At 32.8% G+C, this 22,875-nt stretch overlaps 1 protein-coding gene across 1 annotated transcript; it reads right to left on the bottom strand.

Moving 5' to 3' along the window:
- Positions 1-10,461: 10,461 nt before the first annotated feature.
- On the bottom strand, positions 10,462-16,223 carry CLPB4 (casein lytic proteinase B4). The gene is made up of 10 exons (XM_016325070.3): positions 15,733-16,223; positions 15,168-15,386; positions 14,858-15,095; positions 14,495-14,690; positions 14,230-14,284; positions 13,562-13,712; positions 12,835-13,143; positions 12,312-12,577; positions 11,303-12,232; positions 10,462-11,161 (listed from the first exon to the last, which is right to left on the bottom strand). The coding sequence occupies exons 1-10, from the start codon at positions 15,991-15,993 to the stop codon at positions 10,850-10,852; spliced, it is 2,937 nt and encodes a 978-aa protein (XP_016180556.1). The 5' UTR covers positions 15,994-16,223; the 3' UTR covers positions 10,462-10,849.
- Between the last annotated feature and the right edge of the window lie 6,652 nt (positions 16,224-22,875).

Genomic DNA, 22,875 nt, shown 5'->3' with positions numbered 1-22,875 from the left:
TGGCTATGTCATCTTCTTCATCCCTATTCTGATTCTGTTTCTCACTATTTATGAGACAAAATAAAGTTGTCTCCTGCATAATTCATCTCATAGACAAAATAGAAGCTAAGTTTTATTTTTTGGTTTGAGGCAGAATTAATCAAGTTTAAAAGAAGGTCATAGATTTAATCCCTCTTCTCTAAGCCATCAAAAACCTTCATTTTTGTTTTTAGATATGATTGTGTAATATATGTGATGAAATAGCTGGAGATTCATTGATCCGAAAAAGATCAAAAAGAGAAAATATTCATGGATGAATTGGAAATAGGTAACTATCTTTAAAAATAAAAAACTCTCAATTACTAAATTAACGGAGTTTAATAAAGAAATTTCTTTAAACTGCAGGAACAAGTTGGTCATTTCAGAGTCAAATATGATTCACTCATTCTATTTGACAAAATGAATTAACTCAGAGATAAAGCCATTCAAGAATGTGAAGCCATCAAACTATCCAAGCCATTTGTTGTATTATTAAGTCCTTACTTTATATTGAAATCAGGAGATATTGATAGTACTTAGTTTGAATATTGTAAATTGTTAAGAATTTCTATACTAGTTGTGTATTGAATTATTTATGCATTGTATAGTTCAATTTAAGCTTTTCATAAATTTTCTTTGTAAAATTAAACTTCTATGAGCCTGTCTGTACTGTATTGAAATGCTGTTAATCTGAATGAATCCAAGTTCAAAAAAATAGAGTAAAAGAAGAATAAATTCTATAATACACTGAATTGCTTCAAAAATACACCAAAAATTATTCAAATAAACACTGAATTCTGTGTAGTGTATATTTAAAACAAATAAATATCATCAAATAATTGAAGAAATTAATTTCAAAACATTGTGAAATATAACAAAACAAGAAAATATAAACACTAAACCTCATTTCCATAAAAGATAGAACATTACATATATTATACCGAAATTGTGTCAAATAACAATGAAATAGATTTGTAAACACCCCGAAAATCTATCTTATTCTCTTGAATCTCTGAACTGATAATTCATAATATGTCTATGATAATGGCTAAAATTTGACTACACCACTGAACCACCATAAAAAAGGTTCAACTGCAAAATGTAAATCATATATTAGCAAAACTATTAACATGCACAAACTCAATTTTTGCTGTTTAAAGAACATAAGTTTTACCTCATTTAGAGCTTTCTTTTTCTTTTTCTTTGCAGCATGTGCAATCTGTTTTTCAATTTTCGATCCCAATCTATTTTTCGGACGTCCTCTTGTTCTCACATGCAGAGGGCTTTGAAGCTCGTTAATATTTTCCAACAAAGCATCATCGTGAGATAACAAACATTTCTCTTTTCTTTTGGCTTTGTGTTCTTACATCTCAACCATAGCATGATCATAAGCGCGGTGCATAGTCTCAGTCAACTCCTCAGATTTTGATGGAAATTCATAAATATTTTGTGACCCAAACACCAAATCGTCAAATCTCCTACTTCTTGGCTCCAATAGAGGCTCGTCGTGGCTACTCTTGATATGTGTGTGCCTCCTTTTTACGTTCTTACTCTATCGTTCCAATATATATCTTGGTGATATTTTATTTACTCGTTCAAAGCTTAATGCGCTTAGAGAGTGATGGCACAATATCCCTTTTGACTTGAATAATAAGCATTGACATTTAACTTGAGATGATATCGCATCATATGTAACTGCAAACTTGTTGAATGTTGAGTTAGAAACCTGTTTTACAACTTCATATACCATATAGCCTAGAGCAGACTGCGTTGATCTTGTGATGCAATTCACCTTTTCTTTAAATTGTGCTTGGAATTTTCTGAACTTCTCATGGGTATATATATGCTGAAATTGAGCTTCTATTGAGGATTTTATTGCACAAGGGATGACAGTATAAAAATCTGCAACATTTGATTCTCTCTCTCTCTCTCTCTCTCTCTAGAAAATTATCGTAGTGTTTGATGAACTGGATAAGTGAGTTGTTGCGCGTAATAAACTTGTTAAAAAAAAGCATCATGCTCTCGCTCCTTTGTGTGCTTTTCATCCCGGTCCAGAAGTGGTGATCGAGATAAACTGTAATCCATAAATGACGATCTTCGAAAAGCTCTAAAAAAATCAGAAAAATACCTAAATCAAAACTAAAATACACCGAAAGACGTAAAGTTTGACACCTCTACTACACAAGCAAAATACATAAATATTCACACACTAAAAGTAATAACATCACTTAATCCTAATAAAGACGCCATTACCAAAAAGCCACTTGTTGTCCCCAACACCATATTTCTTTAGAAAATTATTCCAATTCCTATCAAATGATTCTTTTGTAAAAGAGTTCCAAACAACATGACTCATCTAATGTTTAATTTCTTTGTGTCGCTTGTAGCCATTTAGTTTACTTGGGATCTTCTTCATGATATGCTAAATATACCATCGATAAATTGTTGTGGACATACAAGCCTCAATAGCCCTTTGCATCGATGCGCATTGATCGGCAAGAATGCCTTTCGGAGCATTTCCTCCCATGCAACGAAGCCAACATTGAAATAACCATTTGAATGATTGAATATCCTCGTTTTTCATCAAAGCACATCCCAGAAGTGTTGACAGACTGTGGTTATTCACCCCAACAAAAGAACCAAAAATCAGATTATACCTGAATACAACAACACAGAAATAAAATCATATAAACACCAAAAAACTATCTAAATACACCAAAAGTAATACCAAAATACACATACACCAGAACATCATATTACCTGTTTGTATTGTAAGTGGTATCGAATGAAATAATATCTCCAAAATACTCACAGGCAGCCCTACTTCTTGCGTTGGCCCAAAAAGCAATCTTAATTGACTGATTAACCTCAAGTTCAAGTTCAAGAAAGAAATTCTAATTCTTCTTTTTCATTCTTAAATAAGTATTTTCCAAATTCTTTTACATTAGTTCCGAAACATTCTGCACTTCTCTTGTGATGTAATTTCTCACATCTTTTTCAATAAAATTTAATTCACGGTGACCCTCTTCTGTTGCGACAAATGATTGGTATGTTTTGCTTAGTCTGATTCTGGCTTTCTCGTTATTCTCTATTGTACCTCGTACAGACAGGCTTAATTGCCTGTGTTGTTTAAGCATCTCTACTTGATTTGGACAGCACGAATGTGAATGATGCAACACAACCTTCAAAATGATCCAAACACTAACATCCTTTAATATATGTATATAAATTCTTGCAGGATAATTTAATCCACCTGAGGGATTTGTCTTCTCAGTTGGAGATATATTTGATTTTTATTTTCCCTTTCTGATACATGTAATCAATTGGTTCTTAATTTTATTTTTTTTATTTGTGCTCCAAATTTTTGTAGAAAAATCTGCAAGTTTAGAATAATCAATGTAGAAATTTTCAACTTCTTCAAGCATGTTAAAAGTTATCCCAACCTTTGGAACAAGCTGCTCATCAACATCTCACAGAAACTAAAAAATATACCGAAATCATTCCAAAATAAACCATATTAGAACTAAAATACACCGAAACTGAGAATGAAACATATTCATCAAAATAATAAAATCACATTCAGAACTTGTACATTACATTCAAATTCAAACCATCAGCCATACACAACAATTTTCACAAACAAAAACAAATTGATTCAACTACAGAATCATAAACTACTAACAAACTACATTAACTAGATTCAAACCATAAGTCACCACTTGATTCGATTGAAAACAATAATACAATTTGTACTGATTCAATTGAAAGTCTGAACCTATAAATACACTAAAAAATGTCCAAAATACATAGAAAGAATTCTAAAATACACCAATTTATAATCAAAATATACCAAAACGTGACGGAACAAATTTATCACAATAATAATATAGATTTAGAACTCCTACATTACATTCAATTCAAATCTTCAACCATAAACAGCAATTTTCACAAACAAAAACAATATTATTCACGTACAGAATCATAAACTACTAACGAACAACATTAACTAGAATCAACCTATACATTGGCCACTTGATTGGATTCAAAATAATAATCCACTTCGCTCTGGTTCAATTGACAGTTTGAACTTGAATAATCCATTATCTTCGACAACGAAATAACTGTTCAAACCTGATTTCACAACTTGATTTCAAAAATTTTGATCCAAATCTTCATATCAGATAAAAGAGCATTGAACTTGAACGAAGAGAACGCAGAGAACATAGAGAAGAAAGAGAAATGCAGAAAACGTAGAGATAGAACATAACGTAGAGACGCAGAAAACGGTGAGAAAATTCGAAAAAAGAAACGAAAGTCGCATAAAAAAGGTAGTTATATATTCGCACGTTGAGTCAAAAGTTTGTTAGAGATAGCAGCACGTGAGGTGAATTAGGTCAAAGCTACTTGTTTGTTTGAATGACTTGTATATAGAGATTAATTTTTTTTATATACATTTTTCCAGAGTCGATTAAATCAGTAATAGAACTGTTTTTCACCAATTATTTAAATGGTTAAATATTGATTAAAAGTTTTTAAATTGTAAAAAAATATCTTGTACTTGGAGCAAATGATGAGAATCGAAAAAAATATTTATTTATTAAAAATTAATTTGCAAAAGATTTCTATGTTTTGTATACAGCATTTATAGAAACGATTTTAATCCGTACTATCATAAACAATTTAAATACTACTTATTGAATGAATTTCATCTATAAAAAAGTGATAATGCTACTCTCAAAATTACTAACTCCATTTTTTTCAATCAATTTTTTTAATTATTTTCAAAATATTCTTTTTAGTCTCATCAAGAACTTTTGTAACTGTCATGAGTTCTTGATGAAGAAAGCCCCTTCTAACCTTTATCTTGTAATTATTATGTAATTAATTCTTTTTTCTTTTAATTTTGCAATGAATTTGAATACTTTGATTTGCATTTTCTTTTTTTGAGCTTGTTATTCGATTTGTTGACTGGTTTATACTATTATTCCTTGATTTGCTCCACGGCCAGTAACAAAACCAAATTAAGATCACAATTTGTTTTTTAATATTCTACTCTTGAACCATGGACACCTAGCAGTTGTGCAAATGTAGAAGATGCATGATGGACACACTGAAGCAAAATTTGAGTTTAGAAGTGTACAAAAGGAAATTGAGGAAAAAGAGAAGGTATATTTTGGAAAAAATTATGAAAAAATGATTGAACAAAATTACGTTACTAAAATATATTCATATCAACGCATGAGATAATTCGGTGATGTCAGGAATAAAATATTTTACGACATAACTAAATTTAAAATATTAAAATCTAGGCGATTAGAATTATTTCAGACAAAGTCAATATGAAATCTAGAAATTGATTCTTATTTGCAGTTCAGAATACATAAAAGTGCAGAAAATAAAAAATGTACTACTATTACCTAATAAATGGACAAACTTCTCAATTGTCATGATTTTTTGTGTAGGGGTTGGACGACAGAGAAAACAGGTATAAAAGTTGAATGAAGTAATAATTTGGCCGTTGATTATTTTTTAAGAAGGATAACGCGATTTTTTAAAATAAAAATATTTTATTTTATTTTTTGTTTTTTATTTTCGTGACATAACGTAATTTTTATGAGTATTTTTACGTTAAGTTTTGACGGAAAATAATGACATGTCAGGTTACATAATTGAGCTGTTACATCATGTTTGTTGAGGTGGTTTTTATGTGTCAACGTTGGACAATTAAAAATAGACAGAGGCCTAATTATTTCTAAATTTAAATTAGTTGAAAGTTTATTTATCTTTATTCTTTAAACAATATCTTTTTCAAATTATTTTTATTTATTATATTAATATTTTTTAATAAATTATTGGCTATATAGTATAATAAATACAAATTAATTAATAAATAAATTATTCCAATTTAAAAATAGTATTTATTGTGAAACTAAATATTATTTTTAAATTTAAAAAATTCATTAATTAGTTTGTACTTATTATACTATATATTCATAATTTATTGAAAAAAGAATATTAATATAATAAATAAAAAATAATTTGACTTCTAACCAATTTGAATTTAGAGGCAATTAGGCTTTTGTCTATTTCTGATTGTCCACGTTAGCACATAAGGGCCACCTCAGCAAACATAACGTGACAGCTCAGCATGTAACCTAACACGTCATTATTTTCTGTCAGGATTTAACGGAAAAACACCCACAAGAACCACATTGTGTTACGGAAATAAGGGACAGGGGCCAAAGTGAAAACGCTTTTATTTTAAAGAATTGCGTTGTCATTCTGAGAAATAGACAGAGACTGAATTAGTAGTTCGCTTTATAAAAGTTCTATGTAAGTGAAGTATTTATCTTTTAAAGAATTATAAAATTATTGGACAATAATAAACTAGGGTAAAATATGCTTTTTTTTCTTAGCGTTTGTGATTTTTTTCAAAAATACTCTTAACGTTTAGTTTTATTCAATTTTGTCGTTAATGTTTTCGATTTATGTCAAAACTACCCCTAAACGTTAATTCCATATAAAATTTTAGGGACAAAATTAAAAACTTTTAAGAGTAAGTTTGACACAAATTGAAATAGTTAGGGACAAAATTGAATGAATAAAAAATGTTAGGGACAAAATTAAATGAAATTAGACGTTAGGGATATTTTTAAAAAATATCGCAAATGTTAAAGACAAAAAGTATACTTTATCCTAAAAACTAATTAATATATCATAGTGACATTGTTAGTTTTTTATTTACTAATTAATACTTATATTGGTCTTTAAGTTACACTTAGGTCTTAATCTAATTCTAAAAATTATGTTGGATTAGTGTATTTTAGATAAATATAAATATAGACACAAATATAGAAAGAGACATAAACATAAAGGTAGACAAAATTAAGAAAATATTCACATGATGATATTTTCATATGAAAATGGTATTATGAATCATTAAATGATTCAATGTTATTTTCATGTGAAGATATTATCTTAAAAATATTTACCAATTTTTTAATATGTTTAGTAATAATACACAAAATACACTAATATAAATTAAATTATCTTTTACCATCATTACCACCACTGATACTTCAACATCAGTCCAAATTACTAATAGCAAAAACTTTATTTCAATAATCAATTCAAACATTCTTATTTTTTACACAAAAACAAAATAATTGGAGCAAACATTGAAAAGGAAAAAAAAACAAAGGTGAGAGGGAAGGGAAAGATTGAGCCAACAGATGGGGAGGAGTGAAGTGGAGGCGGTGTAGAATAAGGAATGCGACGGCGGTGGGCAACACGACGATAGTTGGCTGTTGCTTCAATACCAGGGACCTCACCTAAATTGAGTTTGGCGACTGAATTTGTAGATCTAAACAAGGATGGAACCAAATTTAAATGGTGGTAGAGTTAAGGCGAAAAATTTAAATAAATAATAGAGTGAGATAGAAAAGATAAAAAGAAGAGGACGCATAGGCGTGACGGAGAAAGCAAGAAAGAAGAGCAATGACAGAGAAAAGAAGGAGGGAGAAACAAAAAATAATGAGAAAATGAGAATTAAATTGATAATTTTAAAATTAATTAAAAATAAAAAATCAAATTCGTTGTTTATAAATTGTATCTTAATGTCCTAGTTTTAAGGAAGGACATTGAAAATGTTTATTTTATATGTAATTATATATTATAGTGTTTGAAAATTTATATCTTAATTAATAAACAGTGAATATGTACCATCTTATAAATGGTAAATTATATTGTAAAGATTTAAGTTTACAATATTTTTTTTTATGGGATAAAAGAAAGATTGAAAAAGGTAAGATTCATATTTTAAACAATAATAAAATAATAAAAAATAACTATAAAAAAAATTATATTTTCTTTTTATACAACTTTAATCTACATAGTAGAGTGTCCCTTATAAATATAGACATTAATCAAATGTTGCTTAAAATTAATTCATTGAATTTAATTCTCTAATTTAACATTCATGACATTAATTCTTAACTTTGTGTAATTATAAAATCGTTAACGACATTTTAAAATAAATTGACAACCGTCACGATGAAATTCTAACTGTCACCAAATTAAGACTAAATTAATTAAATTAAAATTTTAAAAATCAAATTCCGACACGAGTAGTATCTCTTTTTAATCAAAGGATTTTTATGTTGTGAGAGAGATGAAGGCTTGGGAAGAAAGGAAGGCAGTTAGGAAGGGGAGGGCGTTGGGAAATGTGAGGACCGGGAATTGTGGTGGGGGCGGTGTAAGGTAAAATGGTGACACCGTCGCCATTCGTTAATAATGGCCGCCAGCTAAGATTCAGTGAAGATGGAAGTTTCTTTGTGGGGTCCTTTTCACCTTTTAATCAGTGCCCCATCAGTAAGCAGTAACCACACCTCATTTACTGCTACTACTAGTACTAGTACTCTATTTCTCATAAATGAACATAAAACATACTACTAACTGTACAGGTTTTAGATTTAGTTATTTACAAATACGTGCACCATTATAGTACTTTACTTAATGAGCCGGCAATTGCAGGATTAGCTCAATTTGTGTTTTGTATTCGACTTTCTTTACTCATTAGGTATGGATGGTGGTCAAAGGTTCAACATACAATAGCACCGACAACTAAACCATATCGTTAATTATGTGGGGTGGGATATTAGGATGAGCCATTTTCACCCAACTCATTCAACTTCAATAATGTTCTATGCTAGTACTAATACTTTAATACTTGTTCACTTCCATCAGTATTCAACAATAATTCTATGCTGAGGAATACTTCTTACAAATATACTAAGATACCATTCTCCAACAACTTTGCCTTTGAGTTACACTCGGTAAATCTTTCATATACAGTTGCATGTGCTTCTTTCATTGTGGTCGCACTATCAAAAAGTACACGCACTATTTGAATGATCATCATTCTAACTGAGCAATGCCTTCATTTTGTGCATGAGTAGTAATATGGCAATGGACCCTTATACCAACCAATGATTATTTCACTGCATCATCTTAGAGTTGCTGCTACTTTTTTCGGCTGATTCTTTTGAGACGGATAAACATTGGATCTAATACTTTGTAATGGTAATCTGGTGTGTTTTTCTCTAATATAGACGTTATTTTTTTAAAATTTTAATTGAGAAATAAAATTTGTTAAGAAATTTAAAGGTCAGGACAAATAAGAAGGAACAATTTGCGTTGATGTAATTTTTTTTATTTTATCGTAAATCAAATCAAAGGGTTGGATTAAGACATTTAAAAAAAAACCAATTTTATGATGCCTATGACTTGACACATAAATTTTGTCTAACTTTCTTTTTGTAATAAGTTTTGAATTTTTAAAAATTATTTATTTTTATATCTTTTAAATTAAATATTAATTTTTAACTCTTTTTAGTAAATAGATACTACATTTTAGACACCATAGCATTCACCTTTAAAAAATTTTAAAATACAAAATGCTAAGTCTAAGGGTCAACTTTTTGCATATTAAAAAAAAATAAATCCAAAATAACAAATTTGAGTGTCGAATTTATAAAACAATATAAAATGTGTTAAAGGAAAAACTCTCCCTCTAATTTCTTTAGCCGTTGGTCCACAAAGGTGTATTACACCCCTCAATACAATATTCTTGCACAACACAGTTACAATGTAAAAAATAAAAGCAACTTTTTTCAGGGGAAGCAAACAGATATTGAAATATTCACATTTGAAAAGAAATTACAACTAGTACTTTTATAGCGGTACTTTTTTTATTGTTAATTTTAACTGACAATGTTTGAAAGCTCATCCATATTCTATTAAGGATCCCGATGGGGATAGATATCGCATTCACTGCAGCCATGTTGCGCGCATCACGTTCTCTGTTTTCATTAATGTCACTCACATATGTTGTCTGCACTATAAATCTTGTGAAACCTTGCACCCTTTCTTTCCTTAACCAAGCTAATATAACTTTCAATCTATTCCAATAATGTGCACAACTATTATTACATCATAATAAAAAGAGAAGCCAAATTATAAAGCAACTTTGTCTTCTATCTTTATTATTTTGTTTTTGGTCCGGTGTCATTTACTCATTTTTATCTTCATGTACAGAGTAGAAGTAGTCCGTGTACTTGCTGGACTGCTTTTTATTTTTTGCTCCGGCTTCCTGGACTACCCAAAAGATACAAATTAGCTGAATAGGGACGTAACTTGGACCCTTACAATGGAGATATATAAATAAATGGATTTGAAAGCCCCGAAATCGAAAAAAAAAAAAAATAGACGGGCCGAAAGAAACCTTGAAGTTTAATTTCATAGACTTTACAATCTATAGAAAATCACGAATAACTGTACAAAAAAAAAAAAAAAAATCACAAATAAGACCTAAAGTAAACGGTACCGTATGTCCCTCTGTATCGAATTCGAACCAAACCATCATCAGTTCATCACTACACTAGGGGTCAAAAACTCATGTCTTCCATGTCCCAAAAAAAAGAAAACTTATATGATAAAAGATAATAACTTTATGGATTCGTCATTTCCTAAAAAAGATAATTACACATCGTGAATTTCGCATGCTTCCTTTTGCTTTTGCATCACGCTTTTTGAGAATATGATCATCACTACTCGTTTGTCTGTGTTGAGCATACAAAGACGAAAAGGGCGAAGAGCCTGGAGGAGCCGAAGGGGAAAAAAAAGATCCCATAATTCCAGGAACATTTAAGAGTAACCATATTACAAAAGTATACATCTAAAATAATAAAATTAATAAGAGTATGAACCGTGTGCACCTATACTACCATGTTATCGCGTGTGATTAAATGAAGCCTCCATTTGAATCCAATCACTAGTCATTGGCAACCATGGCAGCAGCAGCAACAGGACTGTCCAGCTTCCTAACAAGCAGTCTATCGAGGCCAGGACGGTCCTTGGCTGACGGAGACATGTCAGCATCAACAATGATCGAGTCCTCTTCTTTGAAGTCTCCCCTTAGAACTCCCATTGCAATTTCATTCTCAACCAGTTGTTGTATCACTCTTTTAACTGGTCTTGCCCCGAAATTTGGATCAAAACCCAATACCCCAAGAAGCTCCACAGCTTCTTTTGTGAAGTGAAGATCAATTTTCTTCTGCTTGAGTCTGCCCTTCACTCGTTCCATCTGCGGTAAGAAGATGAGTATTAACATTCATCTCAATTGGACAGTCTTCAACTAGGATTTATAACATAGATAATCATAAGAAACAACATTATATCCTAAAGGTTTGAAGGGATATAAAGGTAATATCAGCAGATAGTCTACCTGAAGCTCCACTATGTTGCTAATTTGTTGGGAATCCAGAGGTTGGAAAACAATATATTCATCAATGCGATTCATGAACTCTGGACGAAATGTTTGCCTGGCCAGCTCAACAACTTGTTTTTTCATCTGTTCATAAACTGCATGTTTGTCCTCTTGTGTACTACGGAGGGTCTCAAGTATGTAATGTGAGCCAATGTTTGAAGTCATAATCACTACACAGTTCGTGAAGCTAACGGTCCGTCCTTGAGAATCGGTAATCCTTCCATCATCCAACAACTGCAGCAAGATATTGAAAACATCATGGTGTGCCTTCTCTATTTCATCAAATAGGACCACGCAGTAGGGTCTTCTCCGGACCACTTCAGTTAGCTGGCCACCCTCTTCATAACCAACATAACCAGGTGGGGCCCCAACTAAACGTGAAACAGCATGCTTCTCCATGTACTCACTCATATCAATTCTAACAAGAGCATTTTCTGTGTTAAACAAGTAACCAGCCAAAGCCTTGGCAAGCTCGGTTTTGCCAACACCAGTTGGGCCCATGAACATGAAGCTCGCAATTGGCCGATTAGGGTCAGACAACCCAGCTCTTGAACGACGAATTGCATCAGCCACAGATTTTACAGCAATATCCTGACCAACTACCCTCTTATGAAGAACCTGCTCCAACATGACCAACTTTTCCCTCTCTGTCTGTTGGAGATTTGATAATGGTATACCAGTCCATTTGCTTACAATCTCAGTAATATCAAGGTCAGTGACCTCTTCCCTAAGTAATGATTGTCCAGACTTTCGAAAGTTAGTGAGGTTGTTTTCAGCTTCTTCTAGTTGACGTTGAAGAGACATCAGAGTTCCATACTTAAGCTCAGCAGCACGGTTCAGATCATAATCACGCTCAGCAGCTTCCATCTCTAGGTTAACCCGGTCAATCTACATATATGTTTGAAACATTAAGATAATCTTTAAGGTTAAAGAATCTACTGCAATGGCATAACAGATGAAACATTACCTCCTCTTTGATTGATCTTATCTTAGTCATTAAAACCTTTTCACTGTCCCACTGCTCTGTTAATTCTTTTTGTTTCTGTTTAAGCAAACTCAAATCATGTTCAAGCTTGCTCAATCTTTCTTTAGATGCTTTATCAGTGTCATTTTTCAGAGAGAGTTTTTCCATCTCCAATTTCAAGACTGCTCTATCTATCTCATCCAATTCTGTCGGCTTAGAGGTGATCTCCATCTTCAGCTTCGCAGCAGCTTCATCAACAAGATCAATGGCTGAAACCGAAAAACTAAGTTAGATATTCGAAACTACGGAGGTTTTCCAAGATGGTTGGGGAGACATGCATTCACTCATGCTTCTAGAAAAAATAAATAAAAAAAGAACACAATAATATGAAGGTTAAAGAAGAGAAATAAAGTTTTTCTTTCGGAAAGGGAAATTTATACTGTTCTTGTTAGGACTATCTGCTATATACTAAATTGTAAATTAATGGGTCATCCCCTATCATTTAAGTTCTGGCGTCGCAGCTTACCTTTGTCAGGTAGGAAGCGTTCAGTGATATATCGATCTGCAAGAACTGCTGCTGAAACAAGCGCACTATCTGATATTTTGACTCCATGATGCAACTCATACCGCTCACGCAACCCACGAAGAATGGATATTGTATCCTCAACAGAGGGTTGACTGCAAAACACTTGTTGAAATCTACGCTCAAGTGCAGGATCCTTCTCAATGTACTTTCTGTATTCATTCAACGTAGTTGCTCCTATACATCGAAGTTCACCTCGTCCAAGCATTGGTTTCAACAAGTTTCCAGCATCCATTGCACCACTAGTAGCCCCTATTGGTAAATGAATAAACCAAAAGCACCATATTAATTGGGTGAATTCCAGAACTTAAAAAGAAAAAAGGAGTAGAAGAAGGAGGAGGGTGGATGATGAATTGAAAGGTCAATACAAGCTGATGATGTACAAACTTGCACAATATTTTCTGTGTTCAATCAGTTTATCCAAAAAGGTTAAATGTCCAGCAAAGTCAAAATATTTTTCAAACTAGATTTGCTTTGACTGAAATAATCAATGAATTTGTTCATAAATTGTTCATAACCTATATATATATATATATATATATATATATATATATATATATATAAGTAAAATAATCAGGGCTGATGAAGGGAAAGGGACAAAATGAATTCTTATAAATTAAATAGAAAGTACAAAATACACTCAAAGGCTTACTGAGAGCAAGGTACTAACCTGCACCAACAACTGTATGAATTTCATCAATAAACAAAATGATTTGTCCATTTGATGCAGTAACTTCCTTAAGGACAGCTTTCAGCCGTTCTTCAAAATCTCCACGAAACTTGGCACCAGCAACCAATGAACCCATATCAAGGGAGATCAACTACAAAACCCCCAAGAATAAAAGCAAGAATTTAATACCAAGTTAGCCAAGAATACTGCAATGATATATTTTGTGCTGTGTTTGTTTATAGGTACAGGACACAGAAACAAAATCATGTTTGGCAAATAAGATATGGACAGAGACATTATATCCAGAGATGAATTAGTGTATTTTGTGAGACACTAACAAAAGACACAACTTATTTTTCATTTTTCTTTCATTATTTCTATCAAATTTTCAGGATTATATTTTTTTTCCTGAACTTTTTGTATGGAAAAAAATAAGAATAAATTAGACTTTTATAATTTGTTCTAGTTTATCACCAAACAAAATATAAAAACATTAATTTTTGTGTTTCTCTCTTTAGTGTCTCGTTCTCAGTGTTGTGTCTCAGAACCAAATGCAGCCTAATGGACCAACGGCTCCCTGCCATGAACCCACTTGAATTGTCCAACCCTATAGTGGACCCTCACAGCACATAAGTTATTTATATAAGGAAGAGGTAGTAGGACCCAACCTTGCGGTTCATCAATGGTTCGGGAACATCTCCACGTACTATTCGTTGAGCTAATCTGCAAAAGAATAAGAATATTTCTGTAACAATCAAATGATCGAACAAGTCTGATGTTAAACAGTTGCACTCATATATTAACATACAGTTATAAAAGACCTAAATTATGCGAAGTGAAGAATAAGGATGCAGTATAACATACAGATATAATACTAAGAAATCATATTTAACAACACAACTGGGGAAAAATGACACATTATACTATACAAACCCTTCAGCAATTGCAGTTTTCCCCACTCCAGGTTCACCAATAATAACTGGATTGTTTTTTGTTCTCCTCGACAATATCTGTATACAGCGTCGAATTTCATCATCTCGACCTATGACAGGATCAAGCTTCCCACGCCTAGCAAGTTCAGTCAGGTCATTTCCATACTTCTCCAGTGCTTGATATTTTCCCTCGGGATCTATCCACAGTTATTTCCAATAAGTGAAAAAAATGTTAACAACAAATAGCAATCACAGAGGAACAATGGATTTACAGTGTAAAGATAAGTCAAGGTTTTAAAAAACAGAACAAATTTCTCCACCCAACATTGTCACAAATAAGAAATCTTTGAACATAAACTCATACTTTGATCAGTCACTCTTTGACTTCCACGAACAGCTTGTACAGCATCCTTCAAAGCCTTCTCGCTAAGATGAAGATTCTTAAATAATTGTTGCCCAAATCTCTTATCTGAAGAAAAGGCCAGCAAAAAATGCTCCACAGATACATATTCATCACCCATTTCTTTCTTGTGCTTTCGAGCATTGTCCAAGAGAGAACCAAAATGTGAACCCACAACAGGACCTGTCGTGTCACCCATAACCTACCGAACGAAAGCCACAATTGAGAATTTTCTAAATTACCAACCAAAAAACCATATCACCATAAATCACACCTTTGGCTGCTGAGCGATGAAATCATCAGTGGCCTGTAGAACAGATGTGTTGTCCAATCCGGCCTTGGTAAATATCCTTCGAGCCAAACCATCTTTTTGCTCCAATAGAGCTTTCATTAAGTGCTCAGTTTCCACCACTTGCTGTTTACTCTCTCGTGCAGCATCGACAGCACCAACAATTCCCTCCCATGCCATTTCAGTGAATTCTGTCTGTGTTATCTGATTCAATATTTAAAGAAATAAAATAAAACGGAATCAGCTAACTTAAGATTCAGAAAATTACTCTCTCGGTGAACACAACTGTTCAACTCTATCATTAGCTTATTTGTGTCAAGCAGTATGCAACGCAAACAAATTCTTTAATCCAAATCAACCAAAAAAGAGAAGAATGAACAATCCAATTATTTAACTTTCTGTTCATTATAACATCAAGAAAAATGCCTCCAATTCCAACGTCCTAAACTATCTACAGCTAACATTGAAAAGAAGTTGATTAAAGAATACATTGTGAACTGTGAATTGATGATTCAAATGAAACCGAGGAAAATGAAAATTGGTGAAAAACCTGAGAGCTTGCTGTGGAGCTGAAGGAGGGACGAGAGGCATGGAACCCGCGAGTGAAAGAGAGGGACAGGAACTTGGCGGAGGCCACATTGCCGGCGTCGAGAGTGTCGATGGTACGAGGCCAACAGATTGAAGGAGTGGTGGCATGAGCATGAGGGAAGGCTGAGGCGGAGCGACATCGAGATAGTAGGTTGCGGCTGCGAGAGGTTCTGGCGGCGGTTACGGCGGCGGCGAGAAGGGGCTTGGTTCTTCTTGTTGCCATCGACGACGAGAGCCAAGGAGATATTGAGCTGCTAGCTTCTTGGGACGATACTGAGAGAGGTTTTGGGTTTTGATTTGAAGATTTATGAGTTATGATGCCTAAAACATGATTCTAGAAGCTTGGGGAAGGGGCAAAGGAGCTCACTATAGAAAGAATGCTGGAATGTTCTTTCACTCGTCGAAGATCCTATTTTGTGTCAAAACATTAAACTGATCTATGAAATTGCAGTCGGATTTCTGAAATTAATAGGTATTTAAATATATTTTTAAAGTTATAATTCCTAACATAATATTTAGATTAAAAAAAAGGGTAAAAATTTAGTTAGATCTGTTAAATTATTTAATAATTTTTAATTATTAATTTTATATAAAATTATATATAAAATTAACTACACCTGAATTTTTATTTTAAAAAAATATAATAATAAAAAATATGAATAAAAATAGAATAAAAAAGTGAATTTTTTATTATTTAAGTTAAAAAATATGTAAATATTAATAAAATTATTAATTCATCTTTTGATTAATAAAAAATAACAAAAAATTTAAAGATATTAATATAATTTTATTTTATTATAAATTTTTTTCTTCTAAGACACTTTCTGTTCATTATTTGTCGTTGAAAAGTTGAGTTAGACGGATTCGTGCCACGCTGGCATTGTAACAACTAGCTAATGTGATAAAAAAAAATATATTTTTACAATTTAGTCTCTTTTCTCTTTTAAAATCCTAATTCCTAAATTACCTTCACTATCTGCAGATCTTCCTTTATCTTCTCTTGTGTTTTCTTAACTGCATGCACCGTCATGTTCTCCTACTGTCACTTCTCCAGCGCACGGGCGACTTTGCCTTCCGCCTCTCCCTCCTTCGGTAGCAGTTCAAGAAGTTTGCACTCCTCTTAGACACTGACACCAACACCTTTCCTCTCTTAGACGAAGCTCTCACGTGTCTTGCCAAGGCTTAACACATTCTCACCGACCCCAAAGACACTAAATGTGGGACACTTTCTGGACGGTGTGCCCGTATTGCTGGAAAATGATCTTAATTTAATGTTGATTAGTAACAAATTTGGATTTCTTTATGTTGTTGTGCATGATAAAAATCACATATACAAGGAAAAAAAATGTGTTAGAAAGGTATATATCAAATGAAAGTTTTGTTTCTGATAACTTCAACTTTGATATGGCTGATATATGGAGAATTGCTAATGATGCTAGGGGCAAATTGAATCTAGATGCTCGTTCTGATTCAAGTGACTCAGACAAATCTTAGCAAGTTGTTTCTGTTCACGAGTTTAAAAGTATTATTTCTAGCAATTATATTACCAATACTTGTCGAGACAATATTTTTGGAAAAACTCCCTTACTTGGTGTCAGTAAAATACTCTAGCAATTATGTATATCTTTTAATGGCACTAAATAATTTAGATTTGTTTGGAGAATTAGATTTATGCTCAATTGCTTTGCACTAAATTAAAAATGAGACTGTGTAAAGTAGCAATATCATTAATGTGATTAGCTTTTGTTCTTATATTTTATAATAACTCAACAATTTTCTAAAAGTATGACTTTTTGGGTTGTCCAGTGATATTCATGCACCTTTGCTATTATTATTATTATTATTATTATTATTATTATTATTATTATTATTATTATTATTATTAAACGTTTACTCAATCTTTTTCTCTAAAAAATACTACCCAATAAAAAAAAGACAAAAAAAAAAAAGGAAAAATTCAAGTTAAAGCAGCTATGAAGGAAAAATAAATGATTTAGTAAGTTGATTTTTATAGAATATTTTAGGAATATCTATTAAACTACATGACTTATAAGATAAAAGAAAAATATAAAGAATTTAAGTAGCTCATCAAACAGACTACTTTTTGAATTCAAAGGCAATGGAGCATTACAAATAGACCAACACATGGGAAGGGAACTACGAGAGTGAAGACTGTGGCAAAAAACATAGTTGAGAATAGGATGATGAGAAAGAAGCAAGGAGTGCTTCTTCATGCTAATAATGATTTAGGTTTGAATATAATTTAAAGATAATTTGGGGATTAGGGTTTTAAAAAGGGAAAAAGGGACTAAATTGTAAAAATAAAATTTTTTTTGCCACATTAGCTAGCCGTTACAGAGCCAACGTGATAGGAATCAGTCCAGCTCAACTTTCCGATGGTAAGTGATAGATAGAAAGTGTCTTAGGGACTACTTTGAGTCCTGGAGTGCAACTTCGAGGACAAATTTGAATAACTATTAACTTTAGGGATCACTTTGAGATTTAACTCTATTTTGTACACAAAAAAAAAAAAACTTACAAATTTATTATTTATTCTAAATCCTAACATTTTAATAATACTCTTAAATAATACACTCACTACAAGAGAAATATGTTTTAACGACAAACTTTTAGTGACAATAACATAATGGCTACTAATTCTTTAATTTAAGTTATGTTTTTGTGACAATTATATATTTACCATTATTACTATATATTATAATGACAATTGTCATTATTGTCACTAATAGATACAAAAAAATTATTTTTAGTAAATAAATTTTAGTGGCCAGAGTTATAGTCAGTATTATTCTCATTAAAATAATTTTTTATAACAATTGTCAAAAGCTTAGTAATCAAAAGCTTCGCAATCAAAAGCTTACTTATGGCAATTATCACTCACTTTTTATAATTTTCTAGCTGTTGTGAGATCAGAGAGAGTGTAGTTTTGATTCAGAGAGTAAGAGAAACAAAGAGATTATTCTGAGAGAAGATAGATCTCGTTGCCGAAATCCTAAGCTTGTTGTGGCTACTGCCATTACCGCCATAGTTCATCTGTCTCCTCCACCAATATATTTCCAGATCTGGTAGCAAGCGCCTCTTCCATTAGTACATCTCCGTTGCAAATGATGTTGTCGCACTCATCACACCTTCACAACACTGCACCTCTTCTCAAACACACTTACCGTCGATCTTTCACCTTCGCAACACCGCACCTCCGCCGCTTGCACCACCGTCGGTCTTGCGCGTAGACGCACAAGATCATCGCCGTCGGTAGATATTCTCTCTTTATTTTTTTATTTTTTATTTTTTATTTTATATTTTTGCTAATTTTGAAATTCAGTAGGATTTTGTTGTTGTTGCCATCGTCAACGGTTATTGTTGCTCCTCCATGGCTGCCATTTGAAGTAGGTAACGACCACTACTTCTCCCTCTCGGTATATTTTTCTTTTTATTTTGTACTGGTACTTGTAATTGCAATTAACTGTATTTTGTTTGTAATTTGTACATTGTCGATTTAAATAATTTTAATTGTAGTTGTTGAATTTTCCTTTTGTTCAATTAACTGTTTGATTTCAATATTCAGAAGCTTGAGTTTTTATTTTTAGTTTTATCTTTTTTTTAGCAAGTTATTGTGCTTTTCTAAAGGCCTTTATCCATTTTTGTTTGCTTTTCTGAATGCCTCCTAGCACGTGGATCTCAATCAAGCTCAGCCCAAACACTCACCAAGTGGGCCCCAAAAGTGAATTTTTGCACTAAAAAACTGTTTTACAGCTGTTATGTAATCCTTAGTCATTAGCCTAGTATTTATTTGAGAACTTTTACACTTTTAGGGAACAATTCGGAGGAGAGATCGAACACTTCTAGCATATTTTTTAATTCCACATTGTATTTTCTATCAGTATGAGTTTCTAAACCTCCTAGGTTGAGGGAAGGAGCTCTATTGAGTTTTATGGATTAATAAAGTACTACTGTTCTACTTCAATTCGTGTCTGATTCTCTATTCTAAGATGTATCTTCATTCTTCATCCTTATGAATGCGTTGAACTAGCATAAGGTTATCTCATTCTACATGGGTTCAGAGTGAGTCTTTCATCGGACAATGATGAACCACTAGCTTGATTATACATCTCTTAGACGGCTAGTGTGGAATTTATAACCCACAAACTAACCGGCAAGTGCATCGGGTCGTACTAAGTAGTACCTCAAGTGAATGAGAGTCGATCCCACAAGGATTGATGGACTAAGCAACAATGGTTAAGTGATTTACTTAGTTAGACAAACAGAAAAGAGTGTTTAGAGTTTAATTGTATCAAACAATAATTCAGAGAATCAGGAAAAAAGCAGTAAATTGAGGTGAAATATATATGGAGAAAACAGTTAAAGTTTTAGAGGTATCTATCTTCCGGATTGACTTTTCTTACTAACTATTTTAATCATGCAATATTCCATTCATGGCAAACTATATGTGACTAAACCCTAATTCCTTAGACATTTTTAGTCTCCTCTAACCTTCATCAACCGCCAATTCCTTGGTCACTTAATTCCAATTAGAGAGTGAAGTTTAATTCTAGTTTATATGCCATAGAAACCCTAATTACCCAAATATAAGAGGATTATATGTCACATATCCCATTAAGTCCAGATAATTAGAAATTAGGAGAAATTGTTTTCAAGTTGTTGTTCAAGTAAAGAGCTTTTCCAAGTTATACAAGAACTCAATTAGAATAAGGGTCATACTTCCGTTCCACCCAAATTCATAAGATAAAGAACGAAAACAATTCTTGAAATAGAAAACAGTACATGAATTAAAATAGAAAAATAATAGTATCAATCCATACAATAGACAGAGCTTCTAACCTTAACAATGGAGGTTTAGTTGCTCATGGTTCAGAGAGAAAACTAGGGTTCTGTAAAACTGTAAAGTGCGGAATGAGGTAGAAGAAAAGAGATGAGCCGGAGCCCGAAGGGCTGATTCTTTTTCCTTTTATATCTAATCCTAATTAATGTAAATTATAATTTCTAAAACTAAATAATATCTTTTCCTATTTTAAAACAAAAATTAAAGTTTAATCAGAATAAATGAAAGATCTCGTGTGGCTTGTGCATAGGCATGGGGACCACTTAAAAACCTGAATTTGGCGCCTAACTTGAGGAGAGACTGCGCCTTACTTGAAGTGGGCAGCAAGGAATGGCATGGAATGCTTGAGTGCTGCGCCTAACTTGAGGGGATGTTGCGCCTTACTTGAAGCCATCAAGACCAATGTTGCGTGTTGTTGTTGTGCCTTGCGCCTAACTTGGGAAATCTCAAGTTAGGCGCAGCTTTGGCAGAGCTCCTTCAATGCTTGTCTCTTGTCCTGGCGCCTAACTTGAGATTTCTCAAGTTAGGCGCCACCTTGGCAGCCTTGGAGTTATGCATACTGTTGATTTTGGTGCCTAACTTGAGAAACCTCAAGTTAGGCGCCACCCTTACTGACTTGGTGGAGAAGAAGTATGGACTATTATACATCGTTGGAAAGGTCTCTGGAAGTTAGCTTTCCAACGCCACTAAAATCACATCCATTGGACCTCCGTAGCTCGAGTTATCCAGGTTTGAGTGCAGAGAGGTCAGGGTTGACAACATCATTTGCCTTCTTCTCTTTTTCTGCAGAAACTCCATCAAATCTAGCCGAATGCTACCTTAAATAAACAGAATTGCACACGACTCGAAGTAGCATCCATAGTAGTTAAAAGATAATTAATTCTTGATTAAACTCAACAAATTGAATGCAAATTTACTAGGAAAAGATAGGAAATATGCTCATGTATCACAACACCAAACTTGAATTGTTGCTTGTCCTCAAGCAACCAAAACTAACATAGGCTTAGGATGTGAATTTGCATGAGAGTGAGAGTTCAATTAGCTCATGCCTCTTCTTGAAGTGGGGTTTACAACTGCAATACTGAATAGTTTTGGCATCTCACTCTCCTTTGAATCAAAAGGATGTCACTGTCATTCGAAGTTAGAATTCAGATAATATTATGAATTCTCTAGTCTTTTATACTTCAGTTTAATCCTTGAACACAGAAAATTTCCTTTAATTCTCTTTTATTTGGTGCTTTACACTTTGAGCCTAGCCGTGACTTTAACTGCTTTGTCTCAAGGATTACTTGACACAAAAACACCACAAGCACTTAACTGGGGAACTTTCTTTAAGTTCTGATTTTTCTTTCAGTTACTCCTAGACAGTACAGTGGTACTCAAAGCCTTTGGCATACTCTGTTAAATGCATTTGATCTCGACTCTTAGTGCTCTGTCTCAAGGATTACTTGACACATTCACACCACAAGCATATGACTATGAAACAACTCCTTCAGCTTTTAATCATGTCTGACCTCCTTAGTCATTGGTGCTCAGAGCCTTGGACCTTTTTTTATTTTTCTTTTGCTGTTTCTTTTGTTTCAAGGATTAAGCTTTCACTTACTTCAGAGAATTCATAATAGTTCTCTAAATTCTTGTTCCTTATACATCAACATCTTCTGATTCAAATTCAATTATGCACGGTTCATGTCATGCATTTAGAATCACAAAGAATACCACCATATTTAAGTAAATGAGACTACTCTTTGTTATAAACTCTATTTCTCATGCACTACATCTTTTTCTTTTTCTTTTGAATTCAAGCTCAGTGAGCAATACATGAGACACTTTTCGAAATTAAAAACAAATAACAGAATAAAAATATCAAATTAAACTAGAACCTAGAAATTGAAATAACAAAGGATCATGCAATAACTAAGACAAAACAGCAGAAAACAGGAACATAACATAGTAAGAACGGGAGGGAATATAGAATGAAAGGAACTCAACCACCTCAGTTATCCTAGTGGCCATTTTATTCTTCAGGCTGTGCTCCTTCGTGAAAATGATTTGCCTCCCTTTGGTGCCACTAAAATAAACCGAAAATCCACAAGCGAAGCGACAACACCAAACTTAAAAGTTTGCTTATCCTCAAGAAAGAAAGAACTGAAAACAGAGAGGGACATAAAAAGACGTACGAAGGAGTGAAAACAAATATTATTGCAAAAAGAGAACAAAATGATAAAAGGACAAGAGAGGTTAATA

Source organism: Arachis ipaensis, chromosome B10 (genome assembly GCF_059453495.1).
Source record: "Arachis ipaensis isolate K30076 ecotype BB chromosome B10, ASM5945349v1, whole genome shotgun sequence".
Taxonomy (NCBI): Eukaryota; Viridiplantae; Streptophyta; class Magnoliopsida; order Fabales; family Fabaceae; genus Arachis; species Arachis ipaensis.
This window is presented reverse-complemented; position numbering and strand designations above follow the sequence as displayed.